The following is an 18,688-nucleotide window of genomic DNA, read 5'->3' as shown; positions in this document are numbered from 1 at the left end:
CTATAGACTATGAACAGACAAAAATATCTATAGCAAAGCAATAGAGTCTATAAGAAGTCCATGGACTGTCTATAGACCAATTTTGTAAGACGAGGTTCGGACCAGCAGCCGAACGCCAAACCAACTGAACCAACGAGCGGGCGAGGCGTGGATTGGTGGGATGGATCACATCGTGCAAAGGGGATACGAGGAGCAGCAATGGGGCGACAAGGGTTCTCACATGTTCCCGGAGTGTCGCACAGCCAGCTTCCCTCCTGCGGGATGTGGCAGCAGGCCTCGAGGCGTCGCAGGGGCACCAGGTACTCGCCGCTGTTCGAGCGCAGCCCGAAGGCCAAGTCTCCGGAGGCTGTCTGGAAGCGCCAGCTGATCCACACACCTGCCTTGTCCACGGTAACCGGCAGCTCCCAGCGGTCTCGGCGACTGACGGTCTGCAGCTGGGCGTCAGACTCGCCGAACACGGAGCTCTCCATCAGGTCTACGCCTTCCTCGAAGCGGCCGCCGAAGTTTACCTGGGAGCAGATTATTAACAGCTGGATGTCAAGAAGCGCTGCTTTCTTTGTGAAGAACACGGCCACGATGGAGCATACCATCCCAACTCTGCTGCTCATGAGGGCGCAAAACTTGTCTCTAGAAAGACGAAGAAACATCATGCGGCTGATTGTCAACATTCGTGAGCTGCTGTTTGCGTTATGTTCCTCGAACAGACTCCTAAATCAGTGCAGCAGGCACGAAAGCTGAAAAATCAATTCAAGTTCCACGCAGCCGAGGCATCAAGTTTTGTAAAGTGTGTAGACGTTGGTTATTGATATCATCCTCGCAGCAAGGCACATACCGTTAGAAAAAAAAATTAAATGTTGTGTGAGCCACTGAGCTGGATATTAGGAAAACAATTGCTTGCCTGAAGCATGCGCACTGGCGTTGGTACTTGAATTGCACTGGTAGACGACGCAAGTTCAAACAGCACCCGAGATATTGCACCCGGGAAATTGTTGTTGGCTACTGGGGGTGCTAGCCTTGAGTTTAACCGCTGTATTACAAATCAGACACCTCACGTGGCACAGCTTCTTTGTCCGTATTGTGTTTTCTTAGAGCTCATATAAGTATCTAGAGAGCTGGTTGTCAGCATCGCAATCCAATCAAGTGCAGCAGAAATGCCTGAGAAGAAGTCGGAAAGGCACCCAAAAATTCCCGTTTGGCCACGAGAAAATGCAAAGCTATCAAATACATATCTGCCCTCACCAAAGAGGCGAGCAAATCGGGCCTCTTAGGTAGCATGTTCTGTATAATATAGTGGTGTAGATCGCCGTAAACACTGCACGAATAGCGCAATGGTAACTCTGTTGGTACTACCTCGTGTATTTGCGCTGAAGTCGAAGCATAACTCTTTGTGAATGCGGTATAATGCGGTGTGCCGGCACGGCGCGAATGAGGGACGGCTCTTTAGAAGCCCTCTAGTCATATCGGGTTAGCATTGTGGAAGTCGCAGGGATTTAAAATTGCGGCCACTTATTCTTTGGAGTTTCTTTTAACACGCCAGGAACTTATTGAAAGAGCTGAGAGCTTTTCGTGGACTAGGTTTAGGTTAAGAAGTGTGGCGGATCATGATAGTTGGCGCAAGTATGGCATTTTTCAAAGCGCTAAAACAACCCGGACGACGAAAGGATACATAAGGATTAGCACTCGTCCTTGACTGTTCTCTTTTCGCCCGTGTTGTTTTAGCGCTTTAGGTTGTCAGGCGCCTCATTTCTGAGCTAGGTGTAAAGGTGCCAACTGAAAGCGTACTAGTCGCTGTAACAAGTGTAGAGAACTAGAGCACGACCTTTCCGAGGGTCGTGTTCTAGCAGTTCCACCAGTATCACGACGGGTTAAAAACGGCAGGATATACTGCACCTGTTCGATTCCAGGCTTCGGGAATGTGTAGGATAAGCGAGAATTCTTCGTTGTTTGTTTAGCAGCTTCAAGAACGCAGAGAACGCTTTTTCCTGGATATTACGTTGACGTACTTCCGAAGAGCCGGAAGTAATTCTTCAACAACCGCGCGAAAAAGTCACGCAGCTCAAGTAACAGGAATGCCAGCTGCACATTGTTGAAAATATCAACGCCGCGCCTATAGCATCCCTCTGCGTCATCAGGCATCATTTCACTATTATACTTATCATGCATGCGCTTTCCCTGTTAAATCCGTTGTTAGGCAACCGCCATTTTTTGCTGCCTTCTCTTGTATGCGCAGCTGTGCTCCCGAAAATGTTAGGAGCCCGGTCGTGTGCTCGGAACAACCTCCGTGCTCGCACAGCGTGGCTTTGAGAGAGATATACATCCAAGTAATTGGTTCTTCGAATGACTGTCTTATTACAGAAAAGAAAGCGCCCTCGGTTGTTTACCGAAAATTCCAACGCTATAGCAAGATATATGTGACAATTGGTTCAACGAGTGTTTGCCGGAACACAACTGCTGATTTACTGTTTTGGTAAACTGAGAGAGAGAACTATTTATTGACAATAAATGAGTCGGCGGACTCCTTAATAAGCTTACTTTACTCTGGTAATGAGAGAACGCATTACTATATAAAAAAAAGAAAGTTATGAGTTCAGATCACAGCCCATCCTTACTTTCTCCATCCTTCGTCGGCACAACCTATGACACGCCCGCGCTGTGGCGAGATTTGCCACTTGGATTGGAATCAAAGGAAGGGATAGTTTTTATGCCTACCTTTACTCACTGCATATGTCAACAGAATGCAAAATTCGACAAGTGAAGTTAAACAGAGCAGGTTTATCAGAAGACTTTCAGAAAGTACGCGCTACCTAAATGCTTTAAAGAAAGCGCAAATGTTTGCAAGAACAGCAATAATGTTAAGAAGCGCAAGACACTCGCTGCCGGTTAAGCCTTCTCAGAGTTATTTCCAGAAACAGTTGTCTTCAGAGTTCTTTTTTTTTTCGGTTGTCTCAAGCGACAGCAATTGCATACCCATCACACTGGAAGATTAACACAAAGCGATTAGAAAAAGGGTTGATTAAGAGCCTTAGTCATTTGAAGTGAATAAAATGCGCTATTTAGACTTTCATTTGCCCTCTTCAGGTGCCAAGCAATTAAAAAATGTAATTTTCAAATAGAAGTAAGGAGGGTACTGAAAATTCCGCAAAATGGAATACATTTCCAATTGCGGTCTCGCCAAAAAACTCCAGGCTCTTTTGTAATTAAAGCCGCAGTTCCGATTTTAAAGCTCCGATTCAGAAGTGCCTACAGTCGCAATAAGTCGACTCAAGGCAAGAGTTATCTTAGGAAAGAACTTCATAGACGTAAGAAACAGCCATGGAGGAACGGGATGAAAGCGTGAGGTAGGTTTATTCCTGGCATTTAATAGGTTAAGGGCTCTGCTTGATAGTAAGACCATTGCCGTGCAGTTGAGAGAACTAGAAACTGGCAAGTCGGGTGATGGTGCCAGCATGCGTATTGATATTGAGAGTAGTGGCCCTCGCTTTGGTAGCGATAACTTCATGGTCATGAAACGTAAAGAACAATACCTTTTCTCTTCGTTGGCGTAGATTGTCATTGTGCGAACTTTATTTCCACCGATGATCTGGGGTGGAGATTAAGCCCCAAGTTCCAAATCAAATGAGAGTGCTTTCGTCGAGTTCATTAGACCGTGAATGTTATTCGGACTTGTTGCCGTTATAAAACCGCTTGCAGCATTCGATTGATGGCATTACAGGCTGACAGGTTAGTTATTCGGTGCCATTTTCTTGAAATCGCAAGCCTATTTTCATAGTGCACGATAAGCTTCCTGTAAACTCTTACACAAAGTTTGTCGGAGCTTTGTTTCTTTCGGTTCTTGCTCCATTTTATTTTTGTGCAGCCGTTTTTTATTTTCTTGCACGATAGTTTGAAGGCATCTTTCTTGCGTGAATGATGTATAACGTTGGCATCATCAATGCACTGCGCAATATTTGCAAACAACTTGTGTTTCTGTCAAATTTGTGTTGGGAGGACGGGCGTTTGCATGGTGTGGGTGACACTTTCTGCACGTTTTTAGCCGAATTGTTGGCTCGTTTGCCAAGAAACCGTACAAAAAACTTCGCATCATTCGTTCAAAAAAAAAAACTAAATTTCATGTAGTCGCTAGGAGTATTAAATAACCCGTCTATAACAAAGCTCATTCTCGTAGACCATGCTCGTCAGCGCACAAATATTCTCGTACAAACGAAGGTATAGGAAAACAAATAAATCACGCGAAACTAGTTTAACTTCTCCGCAACAAATGCTAAACAAGCCAACGGGCAAACCTATGGGTACGGGTATGTACAGAAATTACATTGTATGGCTCCTTGAGCAGGATAGATTCATAGGCGTTTGCGAGCTATAATAAGAAACCAGCTGCGCGCCAGGAAGAGGTTCGCTCCTTATCAGCTGCGCTCTTGGGCCCTGTATACATGACACACACAAAAAAAGAAGGAAGTTCTGAGCGGCAGAGATAAGCCCATGGAGGCTCGTTATGCACTGCTGGCTCGGACACGCTATTTTCACGACACTTAACATGGGCGATGCCAGCTGTTGTCGGCACCGACCTTGTGCCTGCATTGTGGGTCGTTGCCAGGTCCCATCATGTTTCCGCCCCAGTGGACAGGAAGGTGTTCCGCATCTATGATGCACAGAAGACGCTCCTTCCAGCCGTCTGCGAGGAGAGCGGTAAACAAGAGCAGCCATTAGATACGTTCTCGTCAAGCGTGTCAGCGGTGGTTGAATCCTTGTAGCCCTGGCAGCACCAGCTATCGAAGCTATTATAAGCAACTTCCAGCGCTCGCAAGGCACCTGCGTCTTCCAATGGAAGGTGTTGATGTTCGCTCCATATAGGAGTCTAAGCAAACTGACACCCCTTGCAGAGAGAGGCCACGCGAGGCAATTTGAATTCCTGGTTGAAATTGTTCGCCCATAAACAAATGCCGCGGTAAATTAGGTAGCAACGCTCGTCGCTTAAAAAGCGGGTTTCAAACGCAGAAGTATTTGCATTCAAGGAAATGAAATATTTTTACAGTTGAGAAAAAAAAGGAAACGCACTGCAATGTTTGAAAATAGCAGTGCAAGACACAAAGAAAGGCCCTCTAAAATAGTGCAGCATTCACATCGCCTAGCCCAACAAGACTGCGCTAATGCAAAATACGACACATCAGAATTGTATGCCTCATTGAAGATGGCGTATATGTAAGAAGATGAGTAGAAAGAGGATATGTGGTTGTATCCTCGATGGCAACGAGTGCTATGGAAAGTTGGCTGCCTTGCAGCCATCCTCGGAGCTTGCCAAGCGTTGTTCCACTTATGCGTAGCATTTACTACGACCAAACAAGCCTTCTGCATAGGTAGAGGTCAGGCGCGAATTTTACGAAGCGTTATTTCCATTTAATTATAAGTGCCCCAAAAACCTATTTTTGAAAATTTTTGAAAGTGCTCACTGGAACACCCGGTATATTCGATGTAGTGCATTAGCCCTCGCACTACGCCTACGAGTATTTGCGTTCAATTCTAGGTGCATGTTTTTTAGGAGCGTTGCTGCTATGATTATTTTTCTGAGCGCTTTTGGAATACCTACCTTGCTTAGCGCAGCGTACGTGTTTGGGGGTGTGCCCGAGGCTTAGTAGGGTGTGTAGACCTGTCTTGGGCTGTGAGGGTCTTACTTTCCGGCTCGTGTGATCTGCTCTCAACTTGTCGTTGGCTGTTCTAACTGGAAGGCCGAAAGGATCTTTTCTATGCTCTTCGTTTTCAGCTTTTCTTTTCTCTAAGGTTTAAGTCTTAAATAGGGGGCAGGACATTTATTACACTAAAAATGAGCGCCTGTGTCAGCCTAATTAGGTTTGGTGCTTTCTTCACATCGTACTTTCTGCCAAACACCCTACTTGTCATGCGCGCAATTTGTTTCGTGGCGTTGCCTGGTGTTAGTAATGTTGCTGTTTTCGGGGACGTACAGACCAAGTACTTTAATGCGCGAGGTTATGGATACTTGTTTCGTTCTAAAGTGATGGAGATATTGACAGGTATTTTTGGTTTGTCTCATTGCTTCTTTCTGGCCACTGAGAGCGTAAAAAAACTTCTAGGGGACAGTTAAGCTCCGTGTTAGGGGTATAATGCGATAGCGTAATGGGTTAAGTGCCATATATGCAGAAAGTCATTCTATACTTTACATTCATAGAACCCTGGGAGTCCTCATACCCTTCCTGGCGCAGTGGTGCAGCGGTTAAACGATGCGCCACTGCTCTGCGGTGACAGGTACTCCAAGTGGTAGGCCTTGTGTGATTCAGGCTGCTCTCCCCGAACGACCAACCATTAATTTAACTGTCACCTGCCCCGGTGGGCAGTTTGCTCATTATCGGGTGGGCAGGTTGTGATGACGCCGCAAGGTCACGTGACCTAAGTGGCCCACCCACCTCGTAGGTTGCTCTCTGGGCACCCCCTGCCAGAGCCATGACCGTGATTTTTCGCTCACAACGCCGGCAAAGCCGATGCCGGATTTTCTGAGCAATAAGGCCTATAACGCTATCGCGTTGAAATTAAAAAAAAATAGCAACTCGCTGGCTTTGGCTGTTGCCTCCAGCTTCATTGCCGCACTCACCCTTGCCGCAGACCTCCACTTTGCTGCTCGTCCGATCAGTCAGGAACGGTCGCACCAATTTCCACATCATGGGGAAGAAGCTGGGCGCTGCAGGAGGCAACCAATCAGTTGAGAACATTAAGTGTGCACCTTCGTAGCATAAGCTTCTAGCGCATTACAGAATAAATTTGCGAAAGTAGCCCTTACAAAAGCTGCCTATCGACGCACGCGGCGAGCTGCAGTTAGCCGAAGCTGGAAGCTTCCGCGAAAGTAAAATAGAGAGTAGTTTCAGGAGCAAACCGGCTACATCACTAGGAATGCATGACTGAAGTTCCTGCCAACTGCCGCCTTAAAAACACATTGGCCAAGAGTATACCTGTGAGCTCTAATATTATTCCTTCCGTGCGGACCATTAAGTCATGGGATAATTCGTTTTTTTTTGGGGGGGGGGGGAGAGGAAATGGCGCAGTATCTGTCTCATGTATCGTTGGACACCTGAACCGCGCCGTAAGGGAAGGGATAAAGGAGGGAGTGAAAGAAGAAAGGAAGAAAAAGGTGCCGTAGTGGAGGGCTCCGGATTAATTTCGACCACCTGGGGTTCTTTAACGTGCACTGACATCGCACAGCACACGGGCGCCTTATAGTTTTGCCTCCATAAAAACGCAGCCGCCGCGGTCGGATTCGAACCAGGGAAGTCATGGGAGCAGAAAGAAAATTGCAATAACTAATGGTGACTTCCAATCGCAGAGTTGGAGCACTTCTGGAGCAACGTTTCCTGCTCTTTTCGGAGCAGCTGTATTCCAAACGCAGATCTGAGCCACGGATCGCGTCTTCCAATCGTATATAGACAGAGAGCGGTTGCCGAGCCGAGATTGCTCCGAGGAGCAATCGGGACTGCTCCGCCGAAATCGCGCATTCGACCGTAAGTTTGCGTGACGTTCTTTTTAGCGGCGATAGCGGCGCCCTACATGCTCTGGCCAGAGCAAGTGTACTCCAATTGCAATTTCAGGTCGCGCGCTCTGCGCCGGATTCAGGCGCTCTGTCACAGAGCGTGCAGACCGCTCCGGGCCTGCGATTGGAATTCACCATAACCTCCTGTAATTTAAAGGGCGGCCAGCGAGCTACCTTTAGCTTAAATAGCACAGGCGGTTTCAAAGGCGAGCTGTGAACTCCTTTACTGAGTAACGATCAGCACGTAAAACTTCTATGCCTGGGCTGAAGAGAACCTGCAGGGGGACTGCAATTTAGGTACTCACAGTTTATTATGATGCACTTCTCCAGGCATTCTGGAAAGTTAGCCTCCATGACTTGAAGGACGTTGGTGAGCGTTTTCACGGCTGCGCTGCCAAGGAACAAAGGAAGAAATAGTATAGTGACAACCAACAAGTGCAAATAAGCAAACTCGCGCACGAGCGTGAGTTTGTCACCTCAGAGATCGCCCTATTTGTCGGGCGAATTCTTCTTAAGCACTTCGTTTCAGTACTTTGGAACTCTGGTCAAGGAAAGCTCTAGTTTTGTACATCATAGCTATCCTGGCTTCCTTACATCGAACATGATTTTATGCTAAAATGTATTTCTCTCACTGTCGAAAGAACTGCGTCGTATGATAACTCCTGACCATCATGAAATGACATATTCGATTGGTTGTAGCACAGTGCTCAATGCGGAGCGAGCATAAGCGTTTCCTGTGGGCAGGCGCTGTGTCAGATACCCGTATGCGAACATCATATTCCAGATGTTTTGAAGCCATACTGGTAACTCAAAAAGACCACTTTAAAAAATTAGTGGTGGGCTTCTCTCAAACACCTGCTCTGCGTGGCCTAGAACTAATAGGCCCGCACCTCCATGGGCGGTCCTATGTGCTTCCTCCCACTTCTACATTCGCAAACGGGGCAGTTCACACACTTGACATCGCCCCTCGCTTGCCCGCTTACCTTGCCAGCTGTAGATGTTGCGCAAGCTGAATTTCTCCATGTCGATGACCATATAATGGGAATGTATCTCGTGGTCCAGCTAGATTATTGAAAAGACAAAAAAGAAACACTCCAAATCAGGATACACAGGTGTTCCGCCATCAAGAAGGTAGCATATAGATGGCGCCTATCAACGCTGAAGGGGCCACCATGTTTGAGACCAAAAACACGGTGAAAACCTGAGCGTTTTTTTTAATCAGCCTTCTTCAGTCCACACACTCACACACACAAAAAAAAAACGATGGCGACGAAAAAAACACCGCTATCAAAACAACAACTTCTACTCAACGATTTTATCATTATTATTTAGTTTGATATATTCTGAGAGCCAAAAAAATTTGTGTTGCCTCGCCAAGTCCCACAAGCTGCTATTGGCTTATACGGGCCTTATGAATACTGTAATTATCTATGGTAGCAATGAAGATATCATTTTGTCATTATGACCAGCAGTAGTATTAGAATAGTAGTAGTAGTGGTATAAGTACTAGTAGTGGTAGATTAGCAGCAGAAGTAGTAGTAGTAGTAGTACTATTGTAGTAGTAGAAGTAGTAGTAGCAATAATAGTCGTATTAGTATTAGTTGCGCAATAGTAGTAGTACTATAGTAGCAGTATAGTAGTAGTAGCAGAAAAGTAGTGGGAGTTTGAAGATGCCGAAAGTGCACAGTATGCCTGTTTAATGGTACATCAACTTGGCCGCGCTACTGCAGCACGCTAGAAGGTAGTTGAAAGAAGAATTGATGAAAGAAAAATACGAGAAAGCGAACGGCGGAAAGAACAGACGCTCATAACAGCCACCGCATGCGCCGAAGCGACGAAGACGGCTACGTGAAAACGAGGAAACCGCGTCTCAAACGAGGAGCAACAAAGTCTGGAACATAGCCCGGGCCCTGACTCGCAGGAGTGGTTACTGGAAAAAACAGACATCATTTGTAACCAGTGCACAAAAAGTCTGTCTGTTTACGCGCTTGTTCAACCACGCATTTGTAACCACGTGCTCACGCCTGCGCAAAAACAAAAGGAAACGTGCCAACATAGAATCGCTCTCAAGCAGCAACTGAAGCACTGACGCCAATAGCCACCTCTCTAGATCGTGCAACGTGGTCTAAATACAACCTTTGTCCGTAAAGTTTCGAGGCTGATTTATTATCTTCTCTAGAAATGATTCCCCAAAACAAATGTTGGTGCGTATGTGTGGCGCCATCTTTTCGGGCTAACCTGAGCTATTTATGTTAGTTGCTGTGGAAGCCGGTAGATGGCACTACATGTAAAAAATAAGTTGTCACTAGTCGTTTGCGCATTCTACTCTGAGTGAATGTGGAGAGATGAACGTCCACCTCGAACACCGTGTAAACATAAAATTCTGTGTGAAGCTTGGCAAGACAGCCACACAGACGTATGAGCTCCTTCGTGATGCTTACGGCAACGAGACATTATCGCGGGCGCGAGTTTCGAGTGGCACAAGAGGTTCGTTTCGGGAAGAACGTCGGTGAAAGAGGACACAAGGCAGGTGCGCCCTTCAACCTCACGGAATGAAAACAACGTGTCTCGGATCAGGGAAATCGTACAGCAAGACCGCACCATTACAGTCCGCATGCTATCAGATGCTCTCGACATTAGTAAGACAACATGCCACTAAATTTTGTGTGAGAACTTGAGGAAATGAAAGCTGAATGCCAGACTTGTGCCGCACTCCCTCAAACAGGACTCGAAGGACAGGCGGGCATCAGTACGCGCTGATCTGCTCTCCGAGGCAGAGAAGGATGCTGCATTCGTCGACAGCATCATTGCTGAAGACGAAACATAGTGTTTTCAATACGATCCTCAAAGAAGCAGAGCGCCGAATGGCGGTCCACAAGCTCTCCGGCGTCGAGAAAGGTGCGGCGACAGAAAACCAAAACAAAGACGATGCTGATAGTTTTTTTTTTCGATGCCAGAGGTGCCATACACCACGACTTCGTCCCACAAGGGCAGACGGTGAATCAGAAGTTTTATATCCGCCTGCTCCAACACATCCGTGATGCACTGCGACGCCGTCGCCCTGACTTATGGGCATCTGGACAATGGAGCCTTCTTCACGATAACGCAAGGCCGCACACTGTTCTCAGCGTGACAAAATTTCTCACCAAGCACAGCACTACTGTACTTCCCCATCCACCATTCTCGCCTGAACTCTCCATATGCGATTTTTTTTTACTAATTCCTCGTGTGAAGAGAGCCCTATATGGTCGCTGGATGAGCAGCGTGGAGGCCATTCAAGACGCCACGACAAAGGAACTGACAGCTCTGCCAAAAGAAGCGTTTTGTAACTGTTTCCAAGACCTCAAGAAGTGTTGGAAGCTGTGTATAGACTGCAAGGGAGACTATTTCGAAGGAGTGCTGCACAAATTATTTCTATGTTACACGCATTTTTTTTAATGGGCTCAATCTCGAAACTTTACGGACAAAGGTTGCTGTACTAACTCTCGCGGGAAAGTCTGGTCCTATGCAGGGCCACTCTGAGCCAATGACTTCCCAATAATGGAGCACCGTTTCGTGCTGCCTGGGTTGCCGACATCAGGATTACAGCGCTTTTTTTGCTTCAGGTACAATTCGGCATCGGAATCGAGCATATCTTCGATCCAGAAGCTCTGAGTTCGGCGGTCTCGTATACGCCCAAGCTATCGTCAACAATGGCAACCATGTGGCGGGTGACCGCTGTCATCAGCTTGGTCAAGCTCGTGGAGGACACTTCAGTGCTTGCCTGAATGCTAATAAGCAGTTATCTGCTGACATGTTTTTGTGCAAGCATTCATAGCTGATTAGAAATTAACTATTTTTATATGACATACAAACCGTCTTCGAGTGGTGGTGGTAAAAACATTTATAATTATAGAGAGAGGTGTTGGGGTCCGTGACCTGAAGGGTCACGCCCTAACAACCACTAGGTGGGGATGCCTAGTCAGGCACCCCATTGGCGGTTGCCGCAGCCCGGGCACGCTGCGTTAAGGCCCTTTGGGCCTAGAGGGTGCAGCAGCCGGACAGGGTCGCATCCCAGTCCTCTCGGGTGGGGTTTGGGATAGGGGGTAGGGATGGGTTCTGCTGGCAGGCCCACACCATGTGGTAGGTGTCCGACACCTCCCCACAGTGTGAGCACCGCCCGTCGAATTGAGGATTGAAATGCTTTAGAGTTGCTGGGCACAGCATCGTGTTAGTGAGCAGGCGCAGGAGTACCCGCTCGTTGGCCTTCCCCAGCCCTTTGCAAGGAGTGGGAAGAGTTTGGTGGGTGGATTTGTAGTAATCGTGCGGCCTCTCTCCACCAACATGTCCAAAGAGGACCATAATGGCAGGCGCAAGGCGCGGTCGGAAGCCTTGGACCGCCATTTTGGGAATAAACCAGGAGTCTTCTACGTGGACGCCTCCGGCCCGGACCCCAAGGGATGGTACACGGCCGCGGTCGTCCACGAGGGCAATACAGTAGACGCCCTTACTTTCAAGGCCCAGTCAGCACTTCACGCAGAAGAGGTCGCCATCGCCCTGGCAGCCTCCGACTCCTCCTCCAAATACATAATCACCGACTCGCGAGGGGCTTGTCGAAACGTCGAGCAAGGGTGGGCTACTCCCTTGGCTTATCGCATCTATCAAAATTGTAGCCGAGACTCCGATCCTGCGCACCGATCTATTATTTGGGCTCCAGGTCACCAAGGCCTCCACGGAAACGAAGCAGCCGACGCCGCCGCCCGCGCGCTCTCTCTCCGGGCGTTTCCCTCGGGACCCGACGATGACCAGGACTCCGATTTCAATCCGGTCTTCGAGTAAGTAATCGAGGCGTGCTGCGTTCCTGCTGTCGCTTGTCCCTTTGAGAGCAGTGTTTTTACCTCTTTTTCGCAGCGGTGCCTTCTAGAAAGGACAACTTCGGTGACGAAAACGCTCAGGTTACAAACTTACTGCTATAGTTACCGCGCCGTTTTCAAAGCTCCGGCAAATCATATAGCCATCACGCGTTCGTACCAACAACTCCGAGGACATGGCTGTACACGGATTTGTGCGATAAAGTATTTTTCTTTTTCATAGCTCAAGACTGCTGTGGTTCTGCATTTCTTTCCTTAAGACAGGACATGTGATCGCCATGTAGCACTATGCAAAGGAGAGGTGACGTATTTATAGAATATTGCTGCAATAATTACACTCTAGGATAATGCCCTTAAAGACCTGCACGCTGCAGCAGCACTTTTTCCGCATGATGTAAAAATTGGAAGGTACACTTTAGCTCCACCTTAAAGGCATGACGTGACAGCGTAATGGGTTGGTTCCCATACATGTACAAGGTCATCCTATACTTTGCATTCCTACATCACTGGGAGCCATCATACCCCTCCTGGCACAGTGGCGCAGCGGTTAAGCGATGCGCCACCGCCATGCGATGGCAAGTGGTCCCGGTGGTGGGCCTTGTGTGGCCCAGGTTGCTCTTCTAGAGACACCAATCATTAATTTAACTGCCACTTGCCACGGTGGGCAGGCTGCGATGACGCCGCAAGGTCATGTGACCTATGTAGCTTACCTGCCTGCTATGTTGCTCTCTGGGTACCACCTGACAGAGCCATGCCCGTGATTTTTCGCCCACAACGCCGACAACGCAGACACCGGATTTCCTGGTGAACGGGTTCTTTTACGCTATCACGTTAAAACAACGGTGCTCACCGCACAGTAAGCATTAGGCATCGTGATAATAATGAGCTGCCGGTCATCTGTTTGTTTGCTTTCCCTTTTCTCTCTCTCTCTTTCTGATATTTGGCACACTCGTTTATACCAGCTTATAGTTGGGTAATCAGGCTGATGCCAATGTCATCGTGCCGCTTCCTTCGTCGATTTATCTACAGAATACCAGTCTTTATTGAGGTCACGCGTTCTGAGGAAACATTTGTCCGTCTTCAAGCGAAGTAAGTAATTTGCGATTCGTTGATGATATGGCCTTGCTAAATCATTCAAGAGACGAGCTGCAAAACATGATTAATGAGTTAGACAGGCAGAGAAGAACGGTTGGTCTTAAAATTTACATGCCGAATACCAAAGTAATGTTCAACAGCCTCGCAAGGGAACAGTTCACAATTGGTAGCGAGGTGCCGGAAGTAGTAAGGGAATACATCTACTTAGGGCAGGTACTGGCCGCTGATCCGGATCATGAGAGGGCAATAACTAGAAGAATATGGCAGGTTTTCTCAGCTCATGGATGGTAGTTGCCAATATCCCTCACGAGAAAAGTATACAACAGCTGTATCTTACCCGTACTCACCCGTGGGGAAGAAACGTGGAGGCTAACGAAAAGGGTGCAGCTTAAGTTAAGGGCGACGCAGCGAACTATGGAAAGAAAAAAATGATACGTGTAACCTTAAGATTTAAGACCGGAAGTGGGCAGAGTGGGTTACTGAACAAAGGCGTGTTAATGACATCCTAGTCGAAATCAAGAGGAAGAAATCGGCTTTGACAGGGCATGTAATGCGAAGGCAAGATAACTGCTGGTCCTTAAGGATAACGGAGTGGATTCCAACAGAAGGCAAGCGTAGCAGGGGGCGGCAGAAGGTTAGGTGGGCGGATGAGATTAAGAGGTTCGCAGGCATAGGGTGGGCGCAGCTGGCAAATGACAGGGTTAATTGGAGATACATGGAAGAGTCCTTTGATCTACAATGGGCGTAATGAGGCTGACGGTGAAACGAACTGCAGTTGTGAAGCAACCTCAAGCACTCTTGCCGGCCAACATAAACACGATTGGTGCGCACTGCACGCCGCTGGATAGAGCGGTTTAACAATCTGAATCTTGTTCAGACACGAGAAACACTAACCTCCTTCGAGGCCGATCGCTTGATAGACTCCGTGTACTCCATCAGATAGATGCAGTGCCGTATTACCACAGCTGGCGTCAGGGCAGCGATGAATGCTAAGTGGAGGGCACAAACAAAATGTTGTCCATTAAACTAATAAAATCACAGATTTCACATAAGCAGAAAGGTAAAGTTGAGGTCAGGTTGGTGCCGCAGATGTAAGCAAAGTAAACACAATGGATGCTGGACCATGAAAAGGATGTAGAAGCAAAGGGTGCTTTTTTTGCACTTACTTTGAATTACTAAATAACTTTCATACGTAATATTTTGCTACATCTATTGCATAGACACATTAGAAGTCCCCCCTCAACTCATACCAGTGTTTCTATGAGTAATAACTTAGCCGGTAGTGAATTCTTGCTTCGAAATCTTTTAGATCTCTGTTCTCGCAGCGGCTTAGTACATGGTTCACCCAAAGGTTTTGATGGCACCATGAATCCCTCCAGATATCCATGAGTGATGAATAAGAAGTTCATTTTAAGTTAATTATAAAGGGGACAATAACGTATTGCATATATCAGCATGTAAAAAGTGTCACACATATGATTAAAAGTCACCTGCCTGCCATAAAAACAGCACTTGTCTAAATTTCCTGTTTTAGTGCTGCGGATTCCTACTGCGGCCAATTGAGTCTCATTCAGCGAAGTCAGTTTGTAGAGTGCATCTTGAAACCGCGCAAAAAAGACAAGGGACGAGGAAGAAACCAACAGGACGGAGCGCGGAGTCCCTTGTCTTTTTTGCGCGGTTTCAAGATGCACTCTACTAATAGTCACCAACTAGCCCGTCTCTCTCTACTATACTTGAGGTCAGTTTTACGGGCAGAAGTATGAAGAAAAATTTTATACACGTCGAAGGATGCTTTGATGCGCGCCCCAATGTATGCACGCTGCCAGATTCGAACAGGCGACTGCCAACTACGGAGGAAAACCTTGTCAGCTGGCGTACGCTTAATATATTCCTTTTTCATGCGTGAGTGTGTTTGTGTTTGCCGCTAGATATCTGTTTAAACATGTTCTTCAAACAAATCTGGACGTGGGCTAGGTTGCCAACGACTCTCTTTAAGTGGTATTTCCGAGTTCTCTAATATTATGCCATTATGGCGGTTTATTTACGATAGCGATTTCTATTCGCCCATTCCAATTAGCTCTGGCTGTGCGTGTGTTCACGTGTGTGGCAGCTCTTAATATAAAAAAAAACAATCTCACAGAAAATAAAAGCCGCCTCAAGGTCTCAAACACATATTCCGACGTTGTGCAACACCTCGCCAAATTTCTCCTGCCATGCTTTTTGAGCAGTTTCATTCGAATGACATAGTCTTTTTGAAAGGCACGCAACCCATAGTCTTTAATTGCGAACTGTGCAGTGGACCTCTTGTGAGGACGAGAGTTCATATCACCTTCGAGAGATTCTGAACGCTGGCAGTGTCAAAGAGCCGCACAGCATGGTCCAGAAACAAACCAAGTGGGCTGCAGACTTTTGATAAAGGCTGTGCAGTCAGCAAGAAATGAAACGCGAACATGTGCCACCACAAATGTGCCACCTTAAATGCCACCACAAAAACACAAACGTATTAGCTCTTGGAGAGGAAATGAAAACGTGGTTGGTACACGCTTCTAAAGGACAGCCTTCGCACCTTTCAAATGATGTCAATCTGTGCTAGTAATGAGCTTTCCCCGGTCCAGGTTGGTGTTGGAACTGTCTTGTTCGCGTTTCATTTGTTGCTGCAAATGCATTCGGCCGTCAGCATCCCAGCAAGAGGCCAGCGACAAACCGGGCTCCAATGCTCTTCTGAGGTGTAGTTGTTGCCTGTCTTGAGTATGCGCCTGTGCACCCTTAATCGAGCGCGCACAGTCAAACGACATTGCAGAAAAGCAGAAACACACCTGCGAAATCAACTCCTGCTGGCAGCATCCACATAGGTCGGCCATCCTTACACGGGTACAGGATTCCGCCAGGGTAAGTTTCCTTCACAATCTGCGCAGAGGAAGAAACCAGGCCAGCATAAACGCTGCCGCCTACTGATGAAATATGTTCAATGAGTGGCTAGCTAGATTACCAGCGCCTGTCTCTTAAAAATAAAATAGAGATGCGAGTTTGTCCAGAGCGGAGGGAATAAGCACGCAGTCGCATATGCATCAGCCAAATAACATTAGCATTAAGTGGTGCTTAACTGTCCTAATCCGGTGGTAGATTATTTCTTTTTATGCAATCTGTTCAGCTATTTAGTATATTAACAACGTCTACGACGTCCCCCTATGCCGTTACCCCGATCGCGAAACAAGAATACAATAACGGAAACTTCGCCCTCTCGCACGTCATGATAGCATCACAAACGGACCGTAGGATGGATGGATGGATAAGGCTGAACCCTTTAAATCGGGTGGTGGTTCAAGCCACCTAGCCATGACTTGTGAAATTTTACTCTTGTCTTGATTTTAGCCACCAATCAGATAACATTCGCTTGGTTACGTCTACCCGCTTACAATCTACTTTTCCTTCACTGTCCCTAAACCCCAATGCCTTGGGTAAGTCAGCCTCGCTGCTTTCCACTGTAGGGTGAAGCCATTTACAGAAAAGTATTAAGTGTTGAGGAGCCGTTTCCTCCTCCTCTCCGCACGCAACGCACAACGTGTCTATCTCGCGGTACTTGACTCTATATGTCTTAGTCCGCAAAACTCCCGTCCTGGCGTCAAATAACAAAGAGCTTCCCCTACAATTATCAGATATTTTCTTTGGCAATTTCCTGCTTAAAAATCCTGTATGTTCCCAGTGCTGATTTCGTCAGCATCCCTGTTTTCCACTGGGCTCTCTCTGTTTCTTTAACCTTTTCTTAACCGATAATTGCTGATTTGCCCCCCTACTGCTGTCCAGATATCTGCTTGTCAATTTTCTAGTTCGCTTTCTCCATTTCGTGTCAATATTCTTTATGTACAGGTACTGAAACCTTTCCTAGCCCACTGCTTTTTCCCCATTTTTCTCAATCGCTCCTCAAGTGCTATCTTACTGCTAGCTTCTCTGCTCTCGAACGACGCCCATCCCATACCACCCTGTACCCCCTGATTTGGTGTATTGCCATGTGCTCCCAAAGCTAGCCTCCCTACGCCGCGTTGTTTGATTTCTAGCCTTGCTTGAACATATGGTCTCATGCACAGGACCGCGTAGCCAATCGAATGCTGGCGGCATCTAGCGGCCATAAGGCCAACCATCTGTACCCACTCGTCGCATCCTTTAAAATGAGATCTTTGCTGCTGGAGGTGTTTCGATTATTTTTGCTAGGCGCGAAGACGTATTAAACACGCGCCCAAAGCACCATTCGGTCGCCACTCTTGTGTGGCGAAACGCAGGGTTGGAGGAAAAACGCTAAGGCGCCCGTGTGCTGTGCGATGTCAGTGCACGTTAAAGATCCCCAAGTGTTCGAAATTATTCCGGAGCCCTCCACTACGGCACCTCTTCCTTCCTTTCTGCTTTCACTCCCTCCTTTATCCCTTCCCTTACGGCGCGGTTCAGGTGTCCAACGATATATGAGACAGATACTGCGCCATTTCCTTTCCCCCAAAACCAATTATTATTATTAAGCTTGTCTTGCGAGCAATCAGATCCGGCGACCGCGAGCATTTCCACTGGCGCTATTTTTCGTTGTAACGTTATCTCCTTTCCAGCTGGGGATAGCCCTGATGGCCCCTACGGACAGGCTGTTTCCTCTGCAATGTAATCTAATCTTGCTCCGTGGCTGAGCTTTGTCAACTTTTTCTTTCGAGCTGAGTGATGTCGTACCTCACTGGGCTCGTAGCTGTGCAGCATGTCATCAATACCGTTCTCTTTTCGCCACTTGAGGTCCTGCGTGTCAACAAAAAGAAAAGGGGGAGGGGAAGGGACAATGCGCTCAGATAGGGAATAACAAAAGCACTTGTTCTCAGGAATTTTGTGTTTTCTTCCTTTAGAGCCACATTAAAAAAAACAAGCAAAACCCTTTCACCACTTAAACAATATTCAAAACAAGGCTTTTATCCATGGCCCGCTGTGTTTTTAAATACATAATGGCGATGACGTGCTTTAGTCGGCACTCAGTTTCTTTCGCGCAATGCATTTACTTCGCAAGCAATGAAACATCGCGTCAGTGGTAAAGCGGAGTAGCTGACAGTAACACGTGATCATGGAAAGCATCTTTTAATATCACACATTCACTGAATCTAAACCACGGGTTCGATGTACAGTGCCAGGAATGAGAAACATGCGCTTCGAATTCGATGGCCTAATCGTCCAAGTACACCCGCGAGCA

The 18,688-nt window shown here is 47.2% G+C and overlaps 1 protein-coding gene across 1 annotated transcript in view; it reads right to left on the bottom strand.

The window, feature by feature from the left end:
* LOC144098999 (SEC14-like protein 2) overlaps nt 1-18,688 on the bottom strand; it is a 38,946-nt gene that overhangs the window by 1,462 nt on the left and 18,796 nt on the right. Inside the window, exons 4-11 of the mRNA XM_077631989.1 lie at nt 18,184-18,246; nt 16,293-16,383; nt 14,371-14,465; nt 8,515-8,593; nt 7,837-7,917; nt 6,602-6,688; nt 4,566-4,672; nt 221-509 (exon numbers count right to left, since the gene is read on the bottom strand). Coding sequence (XP_077488115.1) covers nt 221-509; nt 4,566-4,672; nt 6,602-6,688; nt 7,837-7,917; nt 8,515-8,593; nt 14,371-14,465; nt 16,293-16,383; nt 18,184-18,246 — 892 coding nt within the window. The remainder of the gene's footprint in view (nt 1-220; nt 510-4,565; nt 4,673-6,601; nt 6,689-7,836; nt 7,918-8,514; nt 8,594-14,370; nt 14,466-16,292; nt 16,384-18,183; nt 18,247-18,688) is intronic.

Source organism: Amblyomma americanum, chromosome 7 (genome assembly GCF_052857255.1).
Source record: "Amblyomma americanum isolate KBUSLIRL-KWMA chromosome 7, ASM5285725v1, whole genome shotgun sequence".
NCBI classification, from domain to species: domain Eukaryota; kingdom Metazoa; phylum Arthropoda; class Arachnida; order Ixodida; family Ixodidae; genus Amblyomma; species Amblyomma americanum.
Note: the sequence above shows the minus strand (reverse complement) of the source record. Positions and strands in the feature narration are given on the sequence as shown.